This window comes from Schistosoma mansoni (assembly GCF_000237925.1).
Source record: "Schistosoma mansoni, WGS project CABG00000000 data, supercontig 0062, strain Puerto Rico, whole genome shotgun sequence".
Lineage (NCBI taxonomy): Eukaryota > Metazoa > Platyhelminthes > Trematoda > Strigeidida > Schistosomatidae > Schistosoma > Schistosoma mansoni.
In genome coordinates, this window is record NW_017386029.1 from 363,363 (window position 1) to 381,404 (window position 18,042).

The 18,042-nt window shown below is 36.3% G+C and overlaps 1 protein-coding gene and 1 non-coding gene across 2 annotated transcripts in view; both read left to right on the forward strand.

Annotated features, from left to right (window-relative positions):
• The first annotated feature begins 6,485 nt into the window (after positions 1-6,485).
• Smp_tRNA_00304_Pseudo_TTG.1.1 lies at positions 6,486-6,556 on the forward strand. Its single transcript has one exon. It is a non-coding gene (tRNA).
• A 5,777-nt stretch (positions 6,557-12,333) lies between these two features.
• Smp_051280 (smg-7 (suppressor with morphological effect on genitalia protein 7), putative) overlaps positions 12,334-18,042 on the forward strand; it is a 30,395-nt gene continuing 24,686 nt past the window's right edge. Inside the window, exons 1-2 of the mRNA XM_018790533.1 lie at positions 12,334-12,583; positions 15,137-15,301. Of these exons, the coding sequence (XP_018646165.1) occupies positions 12,353-12,583; positions 15,137-15,301 (396 nt within the window). The 5' untranslated portion in view covers positions 12,334-12,352. The remainder of the gene's footprint in view (positions 12,584-15,136; positions 15,302-18,042) is intronic.

Here is an 18,042-nt window from a genome sequence, read left to right on the forward strand (position 1 = left end):
TAAATAAGGATTTTCATTTCGTTACATCATCCCTTTTAAATCCAATAAATTAAATATTTACACCAAGATCATTATTCATAATTTAAACAAATAAAATAACACTAAAGAGTTAATTTATAGATTTTTTTTCTCTTATTTACTGTTACATCACTTAAACATTAGGAATAGTCTTGTTTCGTTGAAAAGGACTCATGATCTCAACTATATAAAGAAAAATTACTAAAATCTCAACAAAACCTCCTTCTGATAATGATTATATACTCATTAGTGACTGGTTCCATGAGGTATTTCCGGGAGTAACCAATGGAGTTCAACCAGGTCTGTTGGGAGATATCAACTCACTGAAGACAATGGTCGACGGTTGCTGAATTTCGTGGATTAGTTGAAGTTAGACATTGACACCGTTGGATGACGTCTCAGTGGTCTAGAGATTAAGCGTTCGTGCGCGATACTGATAGGTCCTGGATTCGAATCTCGCGAGGTGGGTTCGTGGATGAGCACTGTTGAGGAGTCCCATAATAGGACGAAACAGCTTCCCAGTGCTTCCAGGTTTTCGATGGTGGTCTAGCTCCAACTGACTCATGATTTCAACTATATAAAATTATTAAAATCTTTACAAACCCCCCTAGTGATATTGAATATAAGTCTACAAAATCTCTGCGTACTAATCCACTATTTCGTCACATTTAATAAATTGAATTTGGAATTTATTTATATATGAATGTAAATATGGGTAATAAATGTGTAATAAATTCTAAATTCAAAGGCTTAAAAACGATAAGACAATGGTTTAATCTATAATTATTTAATAAACCAAACTATATTTTATAATTTTGCTTCTGATTAGATTCTTGAATAACATCAAGCCAGATTGAGAGGTGAAACGATAGAATCACCTTGATTTCAATCACATAGATGTTTACAAATGAAATTTTCTTTTGAACATAATAATTTCACAATTAACACTTATAAATATATTACTAATAACAAATGAGAATTCGTTCGATGATTAGGTTAATAATGGTATACAGTTCATAGATCGGTTTGTAAGTATAAATAATGCTTATTTATTCATTTGGTATTTTTCCCAGACAGCAGGTGCTTTAAACCTTTTTGATTATAGGATTTATCACACTGTTACACTGTTATAAATATACTTAAAACTATCTTTCATTATTTAAGTAATACTTGAATTTCAGTAATTTGAATCAATGATCATAACATATCAGAACCATATGTTTAAAAATCGCGGATACACTTTCAATATAGTCATTTCCAACCATAAATATCATAATACATTGATTAATAGTAGTATGTTACACTCAAGTATTTAACTTAGTCAATAAATCATAGAACTTCTAAACATTCTTTAACTTTTAATCATGATAAAGAATCTTCTCATAGTTTGTATAATGTAGGTGAATAATAAAATGTCAACATATTTGTGTACTCAGTGTAACACTTGGAAACAAATAAACTAATAATGATTTTTAACTATTACAAAGTTTTATCTCAAGAAGAGAGAGAGAGAAACACAGTTCTCAGAAATTTAGATCATAGTAATCAATAAATTCCTCAGCAACAATAACGTTTTATCCTGATTTATTGATAATACTAATGGTGCTAATCATATGTTGATTATTTTTGAGTCTATAAAGCTTAGTTTTATCAATAAATTTACTATTTGAATACATTGAATTGTTTATTATGGTGCCAAATATCTTAGACTGATTTTAATTAATGATCAGCTAAAAGGTTGTTATGATCTGTCTGAATTTTAGAATTTATTATATTAGTATTTTTGAGGTTATACCTTATAGTTTCTATACAATTATAATATACATCGATAACCTATATTGTAAGATAATGTTTGACATCTCTTTAATTAATATTATTAGAGGCATATCAAATATGCTCTCTAAAAAAATTACTTACGTCTGTTACTTCCAATCGAGCATAGGCCGCCGACCAGTATTCTCCAACCCACTCTGTCCTAAGCCTTCCTTTCTAGATCTATTCAGTTGTTGTTCATTCTTCTCATGTCTGTTTACATTTCTCGGCGTAATGTTTTTGTTAGACTTCCTCTTCTTCTTTGACCTTCAGGATTCCATATGAGGGCTTGTCTTGTAAGGCAGTTGGGTGATTTCCTCAATGTATGTCCTATCCACTTGCAGTGCTTCTTCCTGATTTCTTCCTCCGCTGGAATGTGGTTTATTCCTCTAAAGAATTTAGGATTTATCAAATGAATAAATACGAATGGTTCTCATGTAGTACAAACTGACTACCCGCAAATACAAAAGATAGAACGTTTATTATCAGCTTACTGAGTTACAATTTTTTAACTCTGAATCGGATCTAAGTACTGTTTGTTTCTTTGCAATATTCAGTTTTTTTACACGAAATTTCTATGTAACATCCATATTCCAGTAAAAACTGACTGGCCTACTTAAATTAATTAAACAGTACCTTATTTATCGATTTCTGAAATTCTGAGACTGATTTGTTCACGATTAACACATCTGATAGAGCTTTATTTAATGAATATAGTACAAATAGAAAATTCCATTATTATAAAATTCATAAATTATAGAGTACATACGAATTGTAATGCTATTTATAAAACACAAGAATCATGTATATACTACTTATAATGTTGTTCCAGTTCTTTAATACTGTGGTGTGGGTTACTGATATCCACATAAGTAGTATATGGTGATGGTCAGGCATTGAATGTATTTCAGTAGAAGATCGATAAGGAGAGAACAGGAACAGCACACAATTGGTACGAAAATGTATGAACAATTATAATCGGAGACTATGGACTGATATTTGCAGAAGAAACAGTCAAATTGAAACAATTGATTATTATTTTGCAAATTAACTGTTCACTATATGGTTCTCATATTTTAATGAGATATTTAATTGTCCCGTCAGTGTTCTTGTTCACTACAATACTGCTTAGAGATTATGCAAAGTCATAACATATAATAATGAAAAGCTCTAACTTAATAATAGTTAGAAATTTCATATAAAAATCAAGGTATAGGTCAATGATTTCATGTAACAAGAGTAAATACCTATAATAACTAAGATTTTTCAAAGGAAAATGTTTTTTTTTTTCGTCAACAAGACCAAAGGATATAAAGTATTGACATCTTAGAATCTTGGTCTTGATATTGAAGATACGACCAGTATTCTAGTTTGACAACTAGCAACCAGTAACACCTTCTTTATTCGAATCGTCCCCCAACCAGTTAAAATCAGAAGTCAGATGCGAAGAGATTGGAAAGATATAATTGATGCGTTATCAATATATCGAGAAGCGTTTACTCTAATCTGGCTAGTGAACGTAGGAGCTGTTTCCCACGCTGGGTCGTAACGTGATCTGGTGCGGATGCATGACCGAAAGCCTTCAGTTAAACAAGTCCACTTAAAACAATGTGATCAGCATCCAATGTCGAACACTTAAATAGCTATTGATTTTGGGGAATTATTTACAGCTACAATATAAAGTAAAATATATTTACACCGTCAACAATAAAAATGTCATCAGAAGGGTGTTTTGTGGAGATTTTAATAACTTTTTTAATAGTTGAAATCATGAGTCAATTGAAGCTAGACCACCATGGAAAACGCAGAAGCATTGGACGGTCGTTTCGTCCTATTGTGGGACTCCTCAGCAGAGCTCATGCACGATCCCGCCTCGCGCGATTCGAACCCAGGACCTACCAGTCTCACGTGTGAGCACTTAACCGATAAAAATGTCACTTTAAAATCAATCACAATTATATAACAGATAATAAAACAACTTATATCTGTTGATATACACTTTGTAATTTCAAAAATTCAATCAATATTTATAGTTTCTATATACAGTTTCTTCACTAAAAAAACTTTCGATTATGACAAAAATGTCATAACAACTATTTTCAATAGTTTAAAAATGTATCACACGATTAGATTTAAAGTTGAGTTTTAATTCGAAAATAGAAAAAAAAACCCGATAGTAATGTATAATAATTTTTGTCTAAATTAGAGTGAATAGTTTTACAGTATTCGAGCGCCGAGTTGATGTAAGACATTAAATAGGAATAATATATTTGTAAAATCTCAGCGAATGAATTTGTAGTAAATCCAACGTTGCGCCTGGCAATCTGGTCTAAGCTTTTCCAAGGAATTATAATCAAACATCAAAATTATCGAATATACATAGGTATATGGTTCTTCAGTTGATTGTACACTGAATAGGTCATCCAATCAACGTTCAGGATGTCTAAACTAGGTATATGTATGAGTGTGTAAGAGATTTGTGATGTGAAATGATAAGTGTTAGGATAACATATTGTATACACACGTAAGTAGTCAGAGGGAAAATTTCATTTACAATATATTGTCTCCTGTTGGTGATATGAATCATATATATGTCACAGCATGTATAAAATGAAGATAAATAACCGAAACAAAAGAGTAAAATTCCAAGAGGAAGAATGTAATTTGATTGAATCATTTCTGATGTTTCATAGCGTATATCTAATTTTATGATTGTATTCTTTTTAATTTTAATGATGAATTCCCTGTGCTACTGTTATTTACTTTTTGCTACGATTTTGATATTATCTTGCTGATTGGTTCTACACTAGTCAGTCACTGAATGATGTAAAAGATTATTCTTTATTTGTTAGTAATATATATGCATTTTAATGAATTAAGGTGTACAGTACTTACTTACTTACTTACACCTGTTACTCCCAATCGAGCATAAGCCGCCGACTAGCTTTCTCCAATCCATTCTGTCCTCAGCCTTCCTTCCTAGTTCTATCCAGTTGTTGTTCATCCTTCTCATGTCTGTCTCCATTTCTCGACGTAATGTGTTCTTTGGTCTTCCTCTTCTTCTTCGGTCTTCAGGATTCCATGTGAGGTCTTGTCTTGTGACGCAGTTGGGTGATTTCCTCAATGTGTGTCCTATACACTTCCAGCGCTTCTTTCTGATTTCTTCCTCCGCTAAAATCTGTTTTTTCTCTCCCGTAGTAGAGTGTTGCTGATGGTGTCTGGCCAACGGAACCGAAGTATCTTGCGTATACAACTGTTAATAAACACCTGTATCTTCTGGATGATTGCTTTCGTAGTTCTGCAGGTTTCCGCCCATACAGTAGCACTGTCTTGACATTTGTATTGAAAATTCTGATCTTGATGTTGGTTGACAATTGTTTTGAGTTCCAGATATTCTTCAATTGTAAATATGATGCTCTTGCTTTTCCGATCAACGCCCTCACATTCGCATCATAACGTGTATAGTAAACTGAATGATATACAATTCTTGCTAACTGTATTTATTTTTCATGATTAAAAACAACATACAGTAATTAAGTAACTAAAGATCCTTTCTTATTGATATCTGTCAGGAAAATCCACTTTCCAAAAGACTGAATCTTGTGTTGCTTAACAGTGGTATATTTTCACCCTCACCAAATACTATTGAGACTATCTAATTAGGAACATTTATTATAAGGTAGTAAATAGCTGTTTCGACCAAATGACGGGCCATCTTTTATTAGATAATATGTTATAAAATTACCCAAAAGTGGTAAGACGATAGTGATAGTGATAAGTTTCCTTTAACGTCTCAGACTCCTTTATTGTATTGTACAAGTAGTTCGTTATAGCGAATAACAACCAAACCACCACTAGTTCACATTTTGTCGGACAGTATAAAGTCAAACGTGGAAGACGATATTCAATGCTGGAGTACATTAACTTGAAAACACATTTTAAGGGCAGACAGACAAATAAGCAGAAATTATATATTCTAGTTGAATTTAAGTGTTCAAAAAGATATATACAACAATAACTAATTATTAATTCATGTAATTCACAATGTAAATGTTTCGCCTCATAGTTATTGGTGTTTCTCAGCCTGTTATTTTAAACTTATTACCAAATGAGTCTGAGGTCTTAAATATCAACTAAGTCGCTGGTGTTCCTACCGTCTGGTGAAGAAACTAATATTCGTTCTTAATCTTGAAGCTCATTGTTAGCCACAGTAGGAGACTTCAAGGCAATGATAAAATGCTTAATTAAATGTAAGAATAAAGGCAGGGGTAGAATGTCAATCTGGCTCCTGAATGGATGAAAAAGTCTATTTTTAAACTTTGAATTACGAAAATAAAGCCTAGATCCTCAGATGTTAATCATCAGGAAGTTAAAACAAGTAAAATAAATGGAGTCAATATCAAATATTCAGTGTTTGCCAAAATAGTTATGCCTAAAAGTCATTCTTTACGGAAATTCGTTTTTTCCAACTCATAATAAATTTAAATTCATTTAGTATTGTTTGTTTGAATCTTCCCATCGATATGTTAGGACTGCAACTGGTCAGTCTCTAATTGACATATGTGCATACTGTGCGTATTGCCTCGATATAGCCTTAATTCACAAGCATGGTAAGTAAAGATGGATAGTGGCTAGCAGTAGAATCCAGGACGCGCGTTTCGTGGCCGAGTGGATAACGCGATGGCGTTTGAAGCGAAAGGTACTGGGTTTGAGTCCCAGAGTGAACATCAACTCTGAAATGCAGGTAAATCCAGCTGACAAGTCCCAAATAGGATGAAACGCGCGTCCTGGATTTCACTGCTAGCCACTATCCATCTCTGCTCATGATAAATTTGATGAATAAACGATTTTTTAAAATGTCACTTATTTATCGAGAGATGATAAACTTACATATTAATTCTTATCGAAATATTATCTTAAAATCATTACACACAGTTTACTAGTCAAGAAAGACTTCCATTGAACACGAACTTGTTTAACACCCTTCGCATCAGTGATGAGATTCTGTTTGGAAAGTTATTTTAACGCTAGACTTATCTACTTTAAAAATGACTCATCTTTTAAATGGCGTTAGAAGGACAGTAAGACCTTCAGTGTAACGTGCAACGAACATTTTCAAATGACAAATCTCTTCATACTAAAACTACCTCAAATATAGCTTTACAATATTGTACGAGATGCAAATAAATAATAACGGATACAATGAAGCCCGAATTCTTATTATCGTCACTGTCCGAAAAGCTCAGTTGATTTGAAAAACAGAGAAATAATCGACTTTGCATCTTTGATGTTAGTTTAATATGGTATTTGATACATACAACATTAAATGAACATAGTCGTATACTCGTTTTCGAATAAGATAACTGAGTACGTGGCTGTCAAATGAATTACTCTTATTCTGTTGATTAACTTGTTCTCAGTTGTGTGATCATATAGAACTTCTAATACGTGAATCTCCCCAATATTATTTTGTCTCTTTGCCTTGTTGTGAACGTGAACACAGGTGCGGGACAACCCCATTTATTTGAACACAAAATTACAGGACATTTTAGTAAAATCTGAGAACCATACAGTAAATACTTCATTGGTGAAATGTTAATCAATCGTCTCAGACTTCACTGTTCCTTCATTTTCACAACAATCATTCTCTGTTCTCGTTCTCTTTTCTTCGATCTGTCACCAGTCATTTCACTTTCGGTTGATGGTATATACTACTTATATATGTCGACATCAGTAGCATATGCCACTACATCACTACAACCTGTCTATCTACTTGTTAAACATACTACATTGCTATATTGATCCACGAATACTTGAGACACGCTGACTAAGTGGCACTCTGGACAGTCTGTATTTATTTTAATAGAATGCAGACTCGATCAGTCTAATGCCGTTCCGGATTTATGTCATTACAATACAACTGCTTGATATTCTGCAGTCAGTGTTATTTTAATTCGAATACAATTGCTTGTGATCCCAAGTGCCAGTATCAATATAAAATCTAATTTAATTACAAAGAGGTCTAAATCTGGTGTTAATCCAATACTTCTATTATTCCAGTTCAGTTTCGTCCATCCAATCGAATTATACCGTAATTGTTACTACTTCAATTAACTATTACCACTTTATACGCTGGTAAATTCAATTACTAAATTATATATTCAAGCAAACTTTTATTCTAGTCCTTAGTCAATTCATTCGTCCTCGTTCATCGAGAATGAAGATAACAAATGAAACATTTAACTACAGAAAGTCAACTCTTAAATCTTAATAAGGAAGACTAGATCGAAGACTTGTTTTTAACCTATTAGTTTTAATAATAATTAGACATATGAAAGCATAGTTTACAAGGGTTTTCATGTAATATATACTGCCAGTAATCAGAAAAGCCGAATCATCCCAAGACTTTATGGTTTTTGGTTACTGACAAAAATTGTGATACTGCTGAGTTTAACTGGAAAGTAAATGTTTATCTGCACTATTGTTGCTACATTTTGTACAATTTCTGAAGTGTGACCAACTTATGAATGTCTTTAGAATTTGAACTACTGTCTCACTGTTGGTTTACGCAACATTTTGAATAGATATGGTTTACTAATTGTTAGGAAAGTGTGTTGTTTTGGATAGTTAACCGATCTTCTAGAACCTGCCTTCTTGAAATCACGTCATTCTCAACTTGGCAATCATGACATCTCTTTTCAACACCAGTGCATTTACATCCGAAGTGTATTGTAGTGCTCAATAGTCCTCAAAAACAAACAGGCTTTATGTGTTTAAAACTATAGCTGGGGTTTTTAGTTTTTTGCACACCTTGCTGAGAGTATTCAGTAAGTACCCGCAGTAGAACTCATCTAAATCCTATGTAGTACCTATGATAACTAGCCAACTTATATTTAAATCATATGATGACGAATAATATTTATTTTCCCATTCAATATTCCTCGAATTCCGCCTTTATTGACTTGAATACTCTTTCGTCAGGAGGGTTCCGAAGAACAGGAATGTTGAATCCAAAGTATTTACAACCTCTTTTTATTCCAATAAAATCACAGTCTTTGTTCTCTAGTATCTTCGTATCTCGGGCGTTTTTTTAGTTTATTTCCCCTTCTAAGTTCGTTTCAACACTGCTCTTCACATTATTGCGCATTCCCAATTTTGGTGTATGCTTACAAGCTCCACTTTCGCCAATGGATGTGTGACCAGGCTTGCTTAAGGTCAGTTTCACGTTCATTACACAGCATCCACCCAAATCCCAGTAACTAGCTAGTCTTACAAACATTTTTCTCGTTGCCAATGTATACATATGCCATAAACCAGAAGACATGACCTTCTTCTAACGATAGAGAGCTGTTCAACGGATGAAACCATGCATCATAATTTTTCAATTTTTCATTATCAGGTTCTTTTATTGTTAAGACTGTGCTGACACTGGTTGTCGATTACCCTTATCACTACTGTATGTACACTCTGTAGATGTGGGGATTCGTAGAGTTTATCTTTCTGTTTTTCTCCTTTTTTCTAGAGTCAATCACATTTGATACAGTTGACATTTCCCTAGAGAACAACGAATCTTTAAAAAAGATGCAATCTTCCCGAAGAGTGAATTTTGAATATATTAGAATATGAATGTAAAGTTTCATCATCTATAAGAGCAAGAATATACAAAATATTATCGTTTAATATGACAGACCAACATTAACGATGGTGTGTCAGCCCAACCCAGACCAAACGTCTGAAAAGCAAAAATGCAAGATATCATAAACTTAGCATCTTTAGTAGTGTAGCTGTAAATAACTCCCCAAAATCAATAGCTATTTAAGTGTTCGACATTGGATGCTGATCACATTGTTTTAAGTGGACTTGTTTAACTGAAGGCTTTCGGTCATGCATCCCCACTAGATCACGTTACGACCCAGCGTGGGAAACAGCTCCTACGTTCACTCGCCAGATTAGAGTAAACGCTTCTCGATATATTGATAACGTATCAAATATATCTTTCCAATCTCTTCGCATCTGACTTCTGATTTTAACCGATTGGGGGACGATTCGAATAAAGAAGGTGTTACTGGTTGCTAGTTGTCAAACTAGAATACTGGTCGTATCTTCGGTAGATTGGTCAGTAGAAACACAGTCTTCAATTGAATTAGCTTGTGATGTATTCACAAATTTGTACATAAAAGTCACTGAACCCCACATCCTTTGTACTACACTACGAGGTTCAGGAAACATCCACCGTCGTTCAGTAAAAATGTTTGCACCCTTCTCAGTAAGAGAAGAATTTGGGAGATATTTAGGTTACTGGGTACTGATGAGACAAAATCTCGAAATATTTGTCCTCCAACCCGTTGCAAGTCTAGAAGGTTGCGCGAAGATAAACGTGTTAGGGAATCTGTAGAATACATTAAACGCTTATACTCGCATACAAACCAAAGGTTTAAGAGAAGAAGAAATATCCCATCATTATGGGGACACAGTAGTACTGTATCAGTGGTAGAGAACGATTATAGTAAAGCTCAGATATTCTCGAGTTACTTTAGCAATTTATACCGTAGAGATTCTCTTCCCTCCTGTTGATACAAATCCCTCCAAACACACACTGGACACCGTGACCATTAAAAAATGAGATGTCTTTGGTCTGTTAAACAAACAAATATAGGTGAATCTATGGAAGCAGATGAAATGTACAGAAATCACCATAGAAAGTGGCACTTCCTGTCACAAATCTTTTAAGCATGTGTTTTAATCTACCTGTAATTCAATGTAGATTGCCTGAAGACTATAAGAACGCCATAGTAAGTCTTAACTTAAAAACAGGTAAGAGACACAAACCTGGGAACTATCTACCAGTAAGCCTAACCAGCCTGGTTGTTAAAATTTCACGAAAAAATTATTTGGAAAGTGTTACTTAAGTGTCTCGACGGGAACCAGATTCTTTCTGATGAGCGGCATGGCCTTAAAACATGTTATTCATATTTCACAAACTTCTAGTAGCCCGTGAAGGTTAATGCACTCTTAAGGATCAAAAGTTACCTATAGACGTGGCCCACAATGACGAATTCACAAAATTCCTTACAACTAACTGTTATGTCAGTTAAGTAATATCGGTATTGGGAGCAATTCGCTCATGTGGATTAAGGACTTCCCAACCGGGCGTCAACAAAGAGAAAACAGGTGGACTCGAAGTTGTCTAGCCGAAAGACCATGCCTAGCGGAGTGCCTCAATGTATAGATTTGGGGTTTGTTCCTTCTGTATGTCAATGACATCTCAAGTCCCCAATCATTATCGGATTTTTTATATGCTTCCAGGCACATTATGATGCATACTGGCCACCAAGGTACAGACACACATGTGGTGAATAACAGTGGGCTACCTGTTGTCCAGACACAATGACTTATGAGCTATCTTTAGCCAAGACAATAAAACTACTACACATTGCCGTGCGATAGCAGCTAACGGTTCTAGAACCCTATGGTCAATATGTCGGGCTTCTAGCCATGTCGGGTATTGCATGCAAGAAGCTAGATACTGCCTAAAAGGAGCCAGTGAGCTGTTGGTAAAGGTCAAAGGAACCCCAACAAAGCCGATTATCAGAATCGCAGAGCTCTTGTATGATGTGAGACTATGGGCTAGACTGTGTCTATTTTCCCTGTCATTTAGAAAAACCAAAGGCGACTTGATCACAGTTTTTGAATCGTTTAGGGATAAATTTGCATCTGATATGCCCTCTTTTTTTCAAGAAAGAGAATTTACAAGAACACTGGAAAAGTTGACAAGCCTAATATCAATTACTTGTCAGCTGACTATCGACTTTCGCATCGTATCATCGATAAATGGCATTGATTAACCCAGAAAACAATTAAAGCTACGTACTTCTAAGCTTTAATAAAAGGTTGTATCAACTGAGAGACCGCCATTCATAGGACTAACACAGGCCATATCGCATCCTGTTCCTTATCCTCCTCCAGAACGTTTAACATCTAGACTACCAAGCTGGCATCCGGCGTCGTAGGTGCCAAACCTCAATCAATTCACGACATCGAGCGAGAGTTTTCCATTGCTTCCGGAAGATAGCTGCTCCACACTCAACATGACTAAACTCCACGGGCCACATATTTGACTGGAACTTAGGATAATTCCACGTGAAATTAGTCACTAGTGACCGCACTATTTTTTGAGTTCAAAGTTCGCGAGAAGAATCACCGAAACACATTGCTGAGTAGTTACACACTAGGACAAGGTGTCCATCTAGTGCTTTCAGGTTTTTAATCGAAGTCCCACATCGATAGGTCCACAGTTTCAAAGTAACTACACAACTAATCGCCCATACGCTCCTTATTTACAAAATTATCAAAAATCAAACTGTCAGACAGAAAATACCAGTGATTCCGAACACTTCCATTCACCTGTCCTCCACATAATTAATATCTGAGCTCCCAGTTACGTTCTCAAATGCTATTGTCTATTGGACATTTTCTACATGATGCATTATTTGTATAGTTGCGTTACCATAATCTCATAATTATGACTAACGAAGCTGATCCTCACAGAATGTGGTGTGACCTTAAAGCCAATTTAGATAAAAAGCCACCAAATACCTGTTCTGCTGCCACACAGGATGAGTATTTTGCGGGAATCCAGAGTAGCTTTGTTCAGTTAATCATACGTTTCCCACTCTTCACCGTTGAACATAAAATAGAGTTAGAAATGTGGAATGTTTTGTACAAAAATCAGATTGACTCACTGCAATCGTTGGTAAGCTTTCAAGTATCTCTCAATGCTCTGTATGAATGAACACTTAAGTTTGCCTGTTGCTTGTAGCCAACTTAAACATTTAAATAAACATGCTTATTTTATAACTTCCGAATTAAACAATAACGGTAGAATATTGTCGAAAATCCCGTTTCTTGCAGGTTACATAGGCAATTCTGGCGAAATCTTTCATTTCATTGTGGTCAGAAAAGTGACTTTTATTTGCAATGTCAAATTTTCTCAAGCTATGTCGTCTATACTTTCGCTAAGTTCCTCTTTATTTCCCCGTTGTTTTTTGCTTGGGTTGTAGATTATCAGGCTCTGGGTACTGCAGGATGTCTTAATATCGTATACAAGATTGTCTTGAGGAATTTACTCACAGTTCTGCTTCGAAAGCTTTTAATGGCGACACCACTTAGCGTGATGTTTGCACACTCGCTAAGCAGAGGCAAACTACCGGAAATATGGAAGCTGGCCCACATCACACCAATTTTCAAAGGAGGTCGACGCAGTGAACCCTCAAGCTACCGACCAGTGGCCCTTCTCTCCATACCTTCAAAAATTATGGAATCCCTAGTATTCGACGGCATACTAGAACACTTATCATCCTCAAAGTTCTTCTCGCCTCAACAGCATGGTTTCAGAAAAGGTCATTCTTGTACGACCAACCTGCTGACTGCGGTGGATAAATGGACAACCATCCTTGATCGCAAGGGGAAGGTTGACGTCATTTACCTGGACTTCTCAAAAGCTTTTGATAGGGTCAACCATGCATGTCTTATCAAGAAGCTTGGACGATTGGGTATAAAACCCCCTTTAATTGACTGGATCACTTCATACCTAGAAAACCGACATTTTAAGGTCAGGGTTAACTTCACTCTCTCTCAGGCTGTGGAATGTCCTAGTGGGGTCCCCCAGGGTTCAATACTAGGACCTCTTCTCTTCTTGATTTATATTAACGATCTTCCTCAACAAGTTTCATCTGATTTATTGCTTTTTGCTGATGATGTGAAACTTTGGAGAGAGATACGTACTCACAATGATATACTAGTTCTGCAGGAGGATCTGACTCGACTTCAAAGTTGGGCAGACGACAACGGACTTACCTTCAACACTTCAAAGTGCAAGGTAGTCCATCTGAGACATGTTGCAGACTATAGTTATAACTTAGGTAACTCACCTCTAGAAGTTTCCCAAGTTGAAAAAGATTTAGGAGTGTTGGTACCCTACGACCTGAAATCGTATGCGAACTGTGACAAAAACGCCTCTCAAGCAAACCTTGCACTGGTAACATTGAAGCGCATTTTTGGCCAGTTTGACGGTAGAACCTTCCACATAATCTTCAACAGTTTTATTCGTCCCCACTTAGAGTACGGAAACATAGTATTTCCTCCCTCCCTCCAAAAGGATAAGGTCACTCTGGAACGTATACAACGTCGAGCCACGAAATCAGTTCGGGGTCTCAAATTCAAACCTTATGAAGAGCGCCTCAAATCACTTAACCTTTACCCGTTAGAGTATAGGCGTCTTAGAGGTGATCTTCTCATGACTTATAGTATCCTTAATACTTCTGGTCATCCCCTTAAACAACTTCTTAAGCTTAGTCATAACACTAACCTCAGAGGTAACACCCAGAAATTGGAGACCCTACATAGCAGAACAGACTGCAGACACAACTTCTACTCCGTTAGAGTTGTCAAGTGCTGGAATTCGCTGCCGACTGAGCTAGTCCAAGCGACCTCCCAGGAGTCCTTTAAGAGAAAACTTGACTTATTCTTAAGGACTAAGGATAACATATTATTATGATTTACCAAATTCTTTTTTCCCCTCTATTATCGTTCATATACCTAGGTTCTTGCCTGGAGGTATTGGTGATCCACTGCTATCAGACACGGAAGCCCGTTAAGCGAAAGCTTCTTCTATTCCGTCCTCAACCATTTGAACCATTTGAATGCACATGGTAGTCCGCTTTGAATGTCCTACAAGTGACATATTGGTTGCATCCTTAAAAGGTTGCACAAACATATATCACACTTCACAGCACAGTAGAAGTTGGCGGTATTAGGACGATAGGATGTTGATTTAAACATCTCTGCATATGAAGGCACGGGAAATACAGCTCCTCATGAATATATAAGACTGAACCCATTAGTTTAATCATGACAGAGAAAGTATACAACTACATCATTAAGATTTATTTTGAACTACATCACCCATAGTCTCCAAACACTGATTAAAGTATTACGTGAATCGTACACCTTATGGATCAAATTACTAATCCTCATGGAACTGTACCATACTTTAATTTATCTAGTCCTGGCTGTTTTTCAACCTACTCTCATATTAGCCAACATTCTACATCACCTCAGGCATACGTAATACATTCTGATCATCTCATTCTCTCGACTGGGATTTCAAGGTTCTACCAGTATTTTTCTAACTTCATCTATTTATTATTTGTCCTTTAAGATAACACTTAAGTACTTGAGTCGTTAGTTGATTGACTGTAGTATCTATTTTATCTTAAAATTAATCGTCCGAAATTTTCTTTTCCAGTTAAACCAACGTTTATCCGGTACCGGAAACAGTGGGTCTCTTAAATGTTCTACTATGGAGCTCAAACTTCGGCTAGTTTTATTGTTAGATCGTGCTTCAGGCATTTATTTCAATCTTATCTACCAATTGCTTCAACCAATTTCTGAACTTCCATGGCCTAAGGTGGTAAGCATGTCCTAGCTATCGTATCATTTATAACTAAAATGTCACTGTTTTTTATTAAGATCAGGGGTGTTGGATGGTTACTTTCCAATCTCGATTATTTGCAAATCCACGTGTCATCGCTATTTATTGTCAGTGATTGAAATGTAACCGACCAAGAGCAGTTTCCGTGACATATTGGCAGATTTTATTTACCTCAGGGATCCAGTTGAACGATGCTGGAGAACAAGATCTCCTTGGAGCTCTGTCGTGACAGCAAGGCCGTCCAAAGGCGGTAGAACTAAAAAATATATTGTCACAACATATACTTGATCTTCCTTTTGATGTCCTAGTAAAAATTAATAATACTCGTCGAACGGGATTGTGACCCAAGCAGGTGTTTCTTTATGGCTACCGATACTTTTAAATATACTGTTCAGCCACTTAGTAGGAATGGCTAGATTGGGTAGACTGTAAATACTGTGCAGTGTATCGTACTTTACACTTTTGTGATTTGTGTTGTAAGTCATTTATTTGAAGAGTAACAGGAATCCTAATTTGGTGTTATTTAATCGAAAACTTTTAGCATCTTGTTCACAGAGACTACATATGCTGTACAAACTAGGTCTTTGAGCAGAAACCTCATTACTCACTTCTGTTTTTTGTCCAACCGCAAATGGTTTTTATCAATAAAACTTAAGGATACTGCCCTTGCTTTGCCAATCCCTGTATTTACATCTGCATCGGATCCTTCTTGTTTATCGATGATGCTCCTCAGGCACGTGACAGTCTCTACATCTTTCACGTGTAATTCCATTGGTGTTCTCCGTATTGTGTTTGAGGATCCAGCGTTTTCTGTTGTGTAAGTTAAGGGCTATTGCTTCACAGACTGCTGCTACATTGGCTGTTTTCACCTGCGATTTTTGGTGTGTGGGGATAAAAGAGTAAGGTTATCTGTGAAGTCCAAATTGTCTAGTTGCATCCAGGTTGTCCATTGTATTCCGTGCTTCCTCTCAGATGTTGAGGTCTTTATAACCCAGTCAACCACCAGAAAAGAGAGAATAAGTGCGAGTAGACAGTCTTGTTTGACACTGATCTTCACTTGGAATGCATCTGTCAGCTATCCTCCATACACGACTTTGCAGTGTAGTCCATCGTATGAATTCCGAATGATGTTGACGATCTCAGGTACATCATAGTGTCGAAGAAGGTTCCGTAAGGTCCTCTTATCCATGCTGTCAAAGGCCTTTTCATAATCAGGGAAGATGATGTATAGTGACGAGTTCCATTCACTTGATTGTTCAACAACGATGTGTAGTGTAGCGGTTTGGTCTGTGCACGACCAATCCTTACGAAATCTGGTCTGTTGATCTCAAAGCTGGATGAATATTGAATCTTTCATCCGATTCAGCAACACTATCGATAACTTTTCCTGGTACCGATAGTAGTTTGAGACCTTTGAAGTTTTCACACTTGCTCAGATCTCTTTCCTTTGGTATCTTATTGAGTTATCCTTCTTTCCAGTCTGTCGGTGGCACTTGTTCCTTGCCTGTAATCTTTTTGAGTAGAGTGTGAAGCATGTTTCAGCTGTTTCTATGTGTGACTTCAGTGCATCGGCTGATATACTGTCAGGTCCTACTGCTTCCCCACTCTTGACTTTTCCGATGGCTATTCTGATTCCTTCCGTCGTTTGTGGGGTGATATCTATGGGAAGGTCTGTGTGTGGTCCTTCGATGTCCAGTGGGTTGAGTCGAGCTGGCGTATTCAAGAGTTCCTCAAAGTATTCTAACGATCTGTTCCTTTAATCTTAAATCTCGTTGGTTGTTTTGCCTTCTTTATCCCTGACCGCTCTTTCTGGTTTACTATATTTCACTGCTAGTTTCTTCGTTGTGTCATATAGCTGTCTCATATTTCCTTCTCTTGCAACTTTTTACACTATCGTTGCTAGGTCTCCCACATATTTCTGCTTCTCAGCCCTAATGCTCTTCTGCACTTGCTTGCTTACTTCTGTGTATTCAGCTCGTACCTTGACTTTCGCTGTTCCTGTCCGATTATCGTTAATTACTGTCTACTTGTTTTTCCTTTATCCATACTTGTCCAGGGTTCCCACAGAGATCTATTACTTATGATGACGCTTCTTGCGGCCCAGCACCTGACACATTAAAGTTAATGCTTCTTTGATCCCTTTCCAGTTGTCCTCCATAGTAGTTTCTTCTTTGAGTAGATCTTGTAAGGTTTGGAACCTGTTGTTAAAAGTTGTCTTGAATTCGTTGAGTTTGTCAGTATGTCGAAGGAAGACTGTATTGAACCTTTTTAATGCTGTTTCCCACTTGTCCAGTGTTTTTTTCAGTTTCATCTTGGCAACCACCAGTTAGTGGTGATTTGAAACTATGTCAGTTCTTCTGGTCCTCAAGCCTTCTATTGGCCTCCTGAATTTTTTAGTGATGCGAATTTGATCGATCTGGTTCTGTGTAGTGTGATCCAGTGAGACCCATGTAGTTTTGTGTATGCGTTTGTGTGGGAATATTGTGCCGAATTATACACCTATAGTCTACGCAATTAATTGCGATGCCAAATAATTGCACATTTAAAGCATGCTTTATCAAATAATTATAATTACGAGCGTGCCGCTTTAATAAATGAATTTTTAGGAAAGGAAATTTCTTCGCTGGATCCTGTTAACTTTATTATTCGATGACACAACAGACTAATTTAAATATGGTTTAATTTTCCCAAAACGCCTATCATCAATATCATTTGTTATT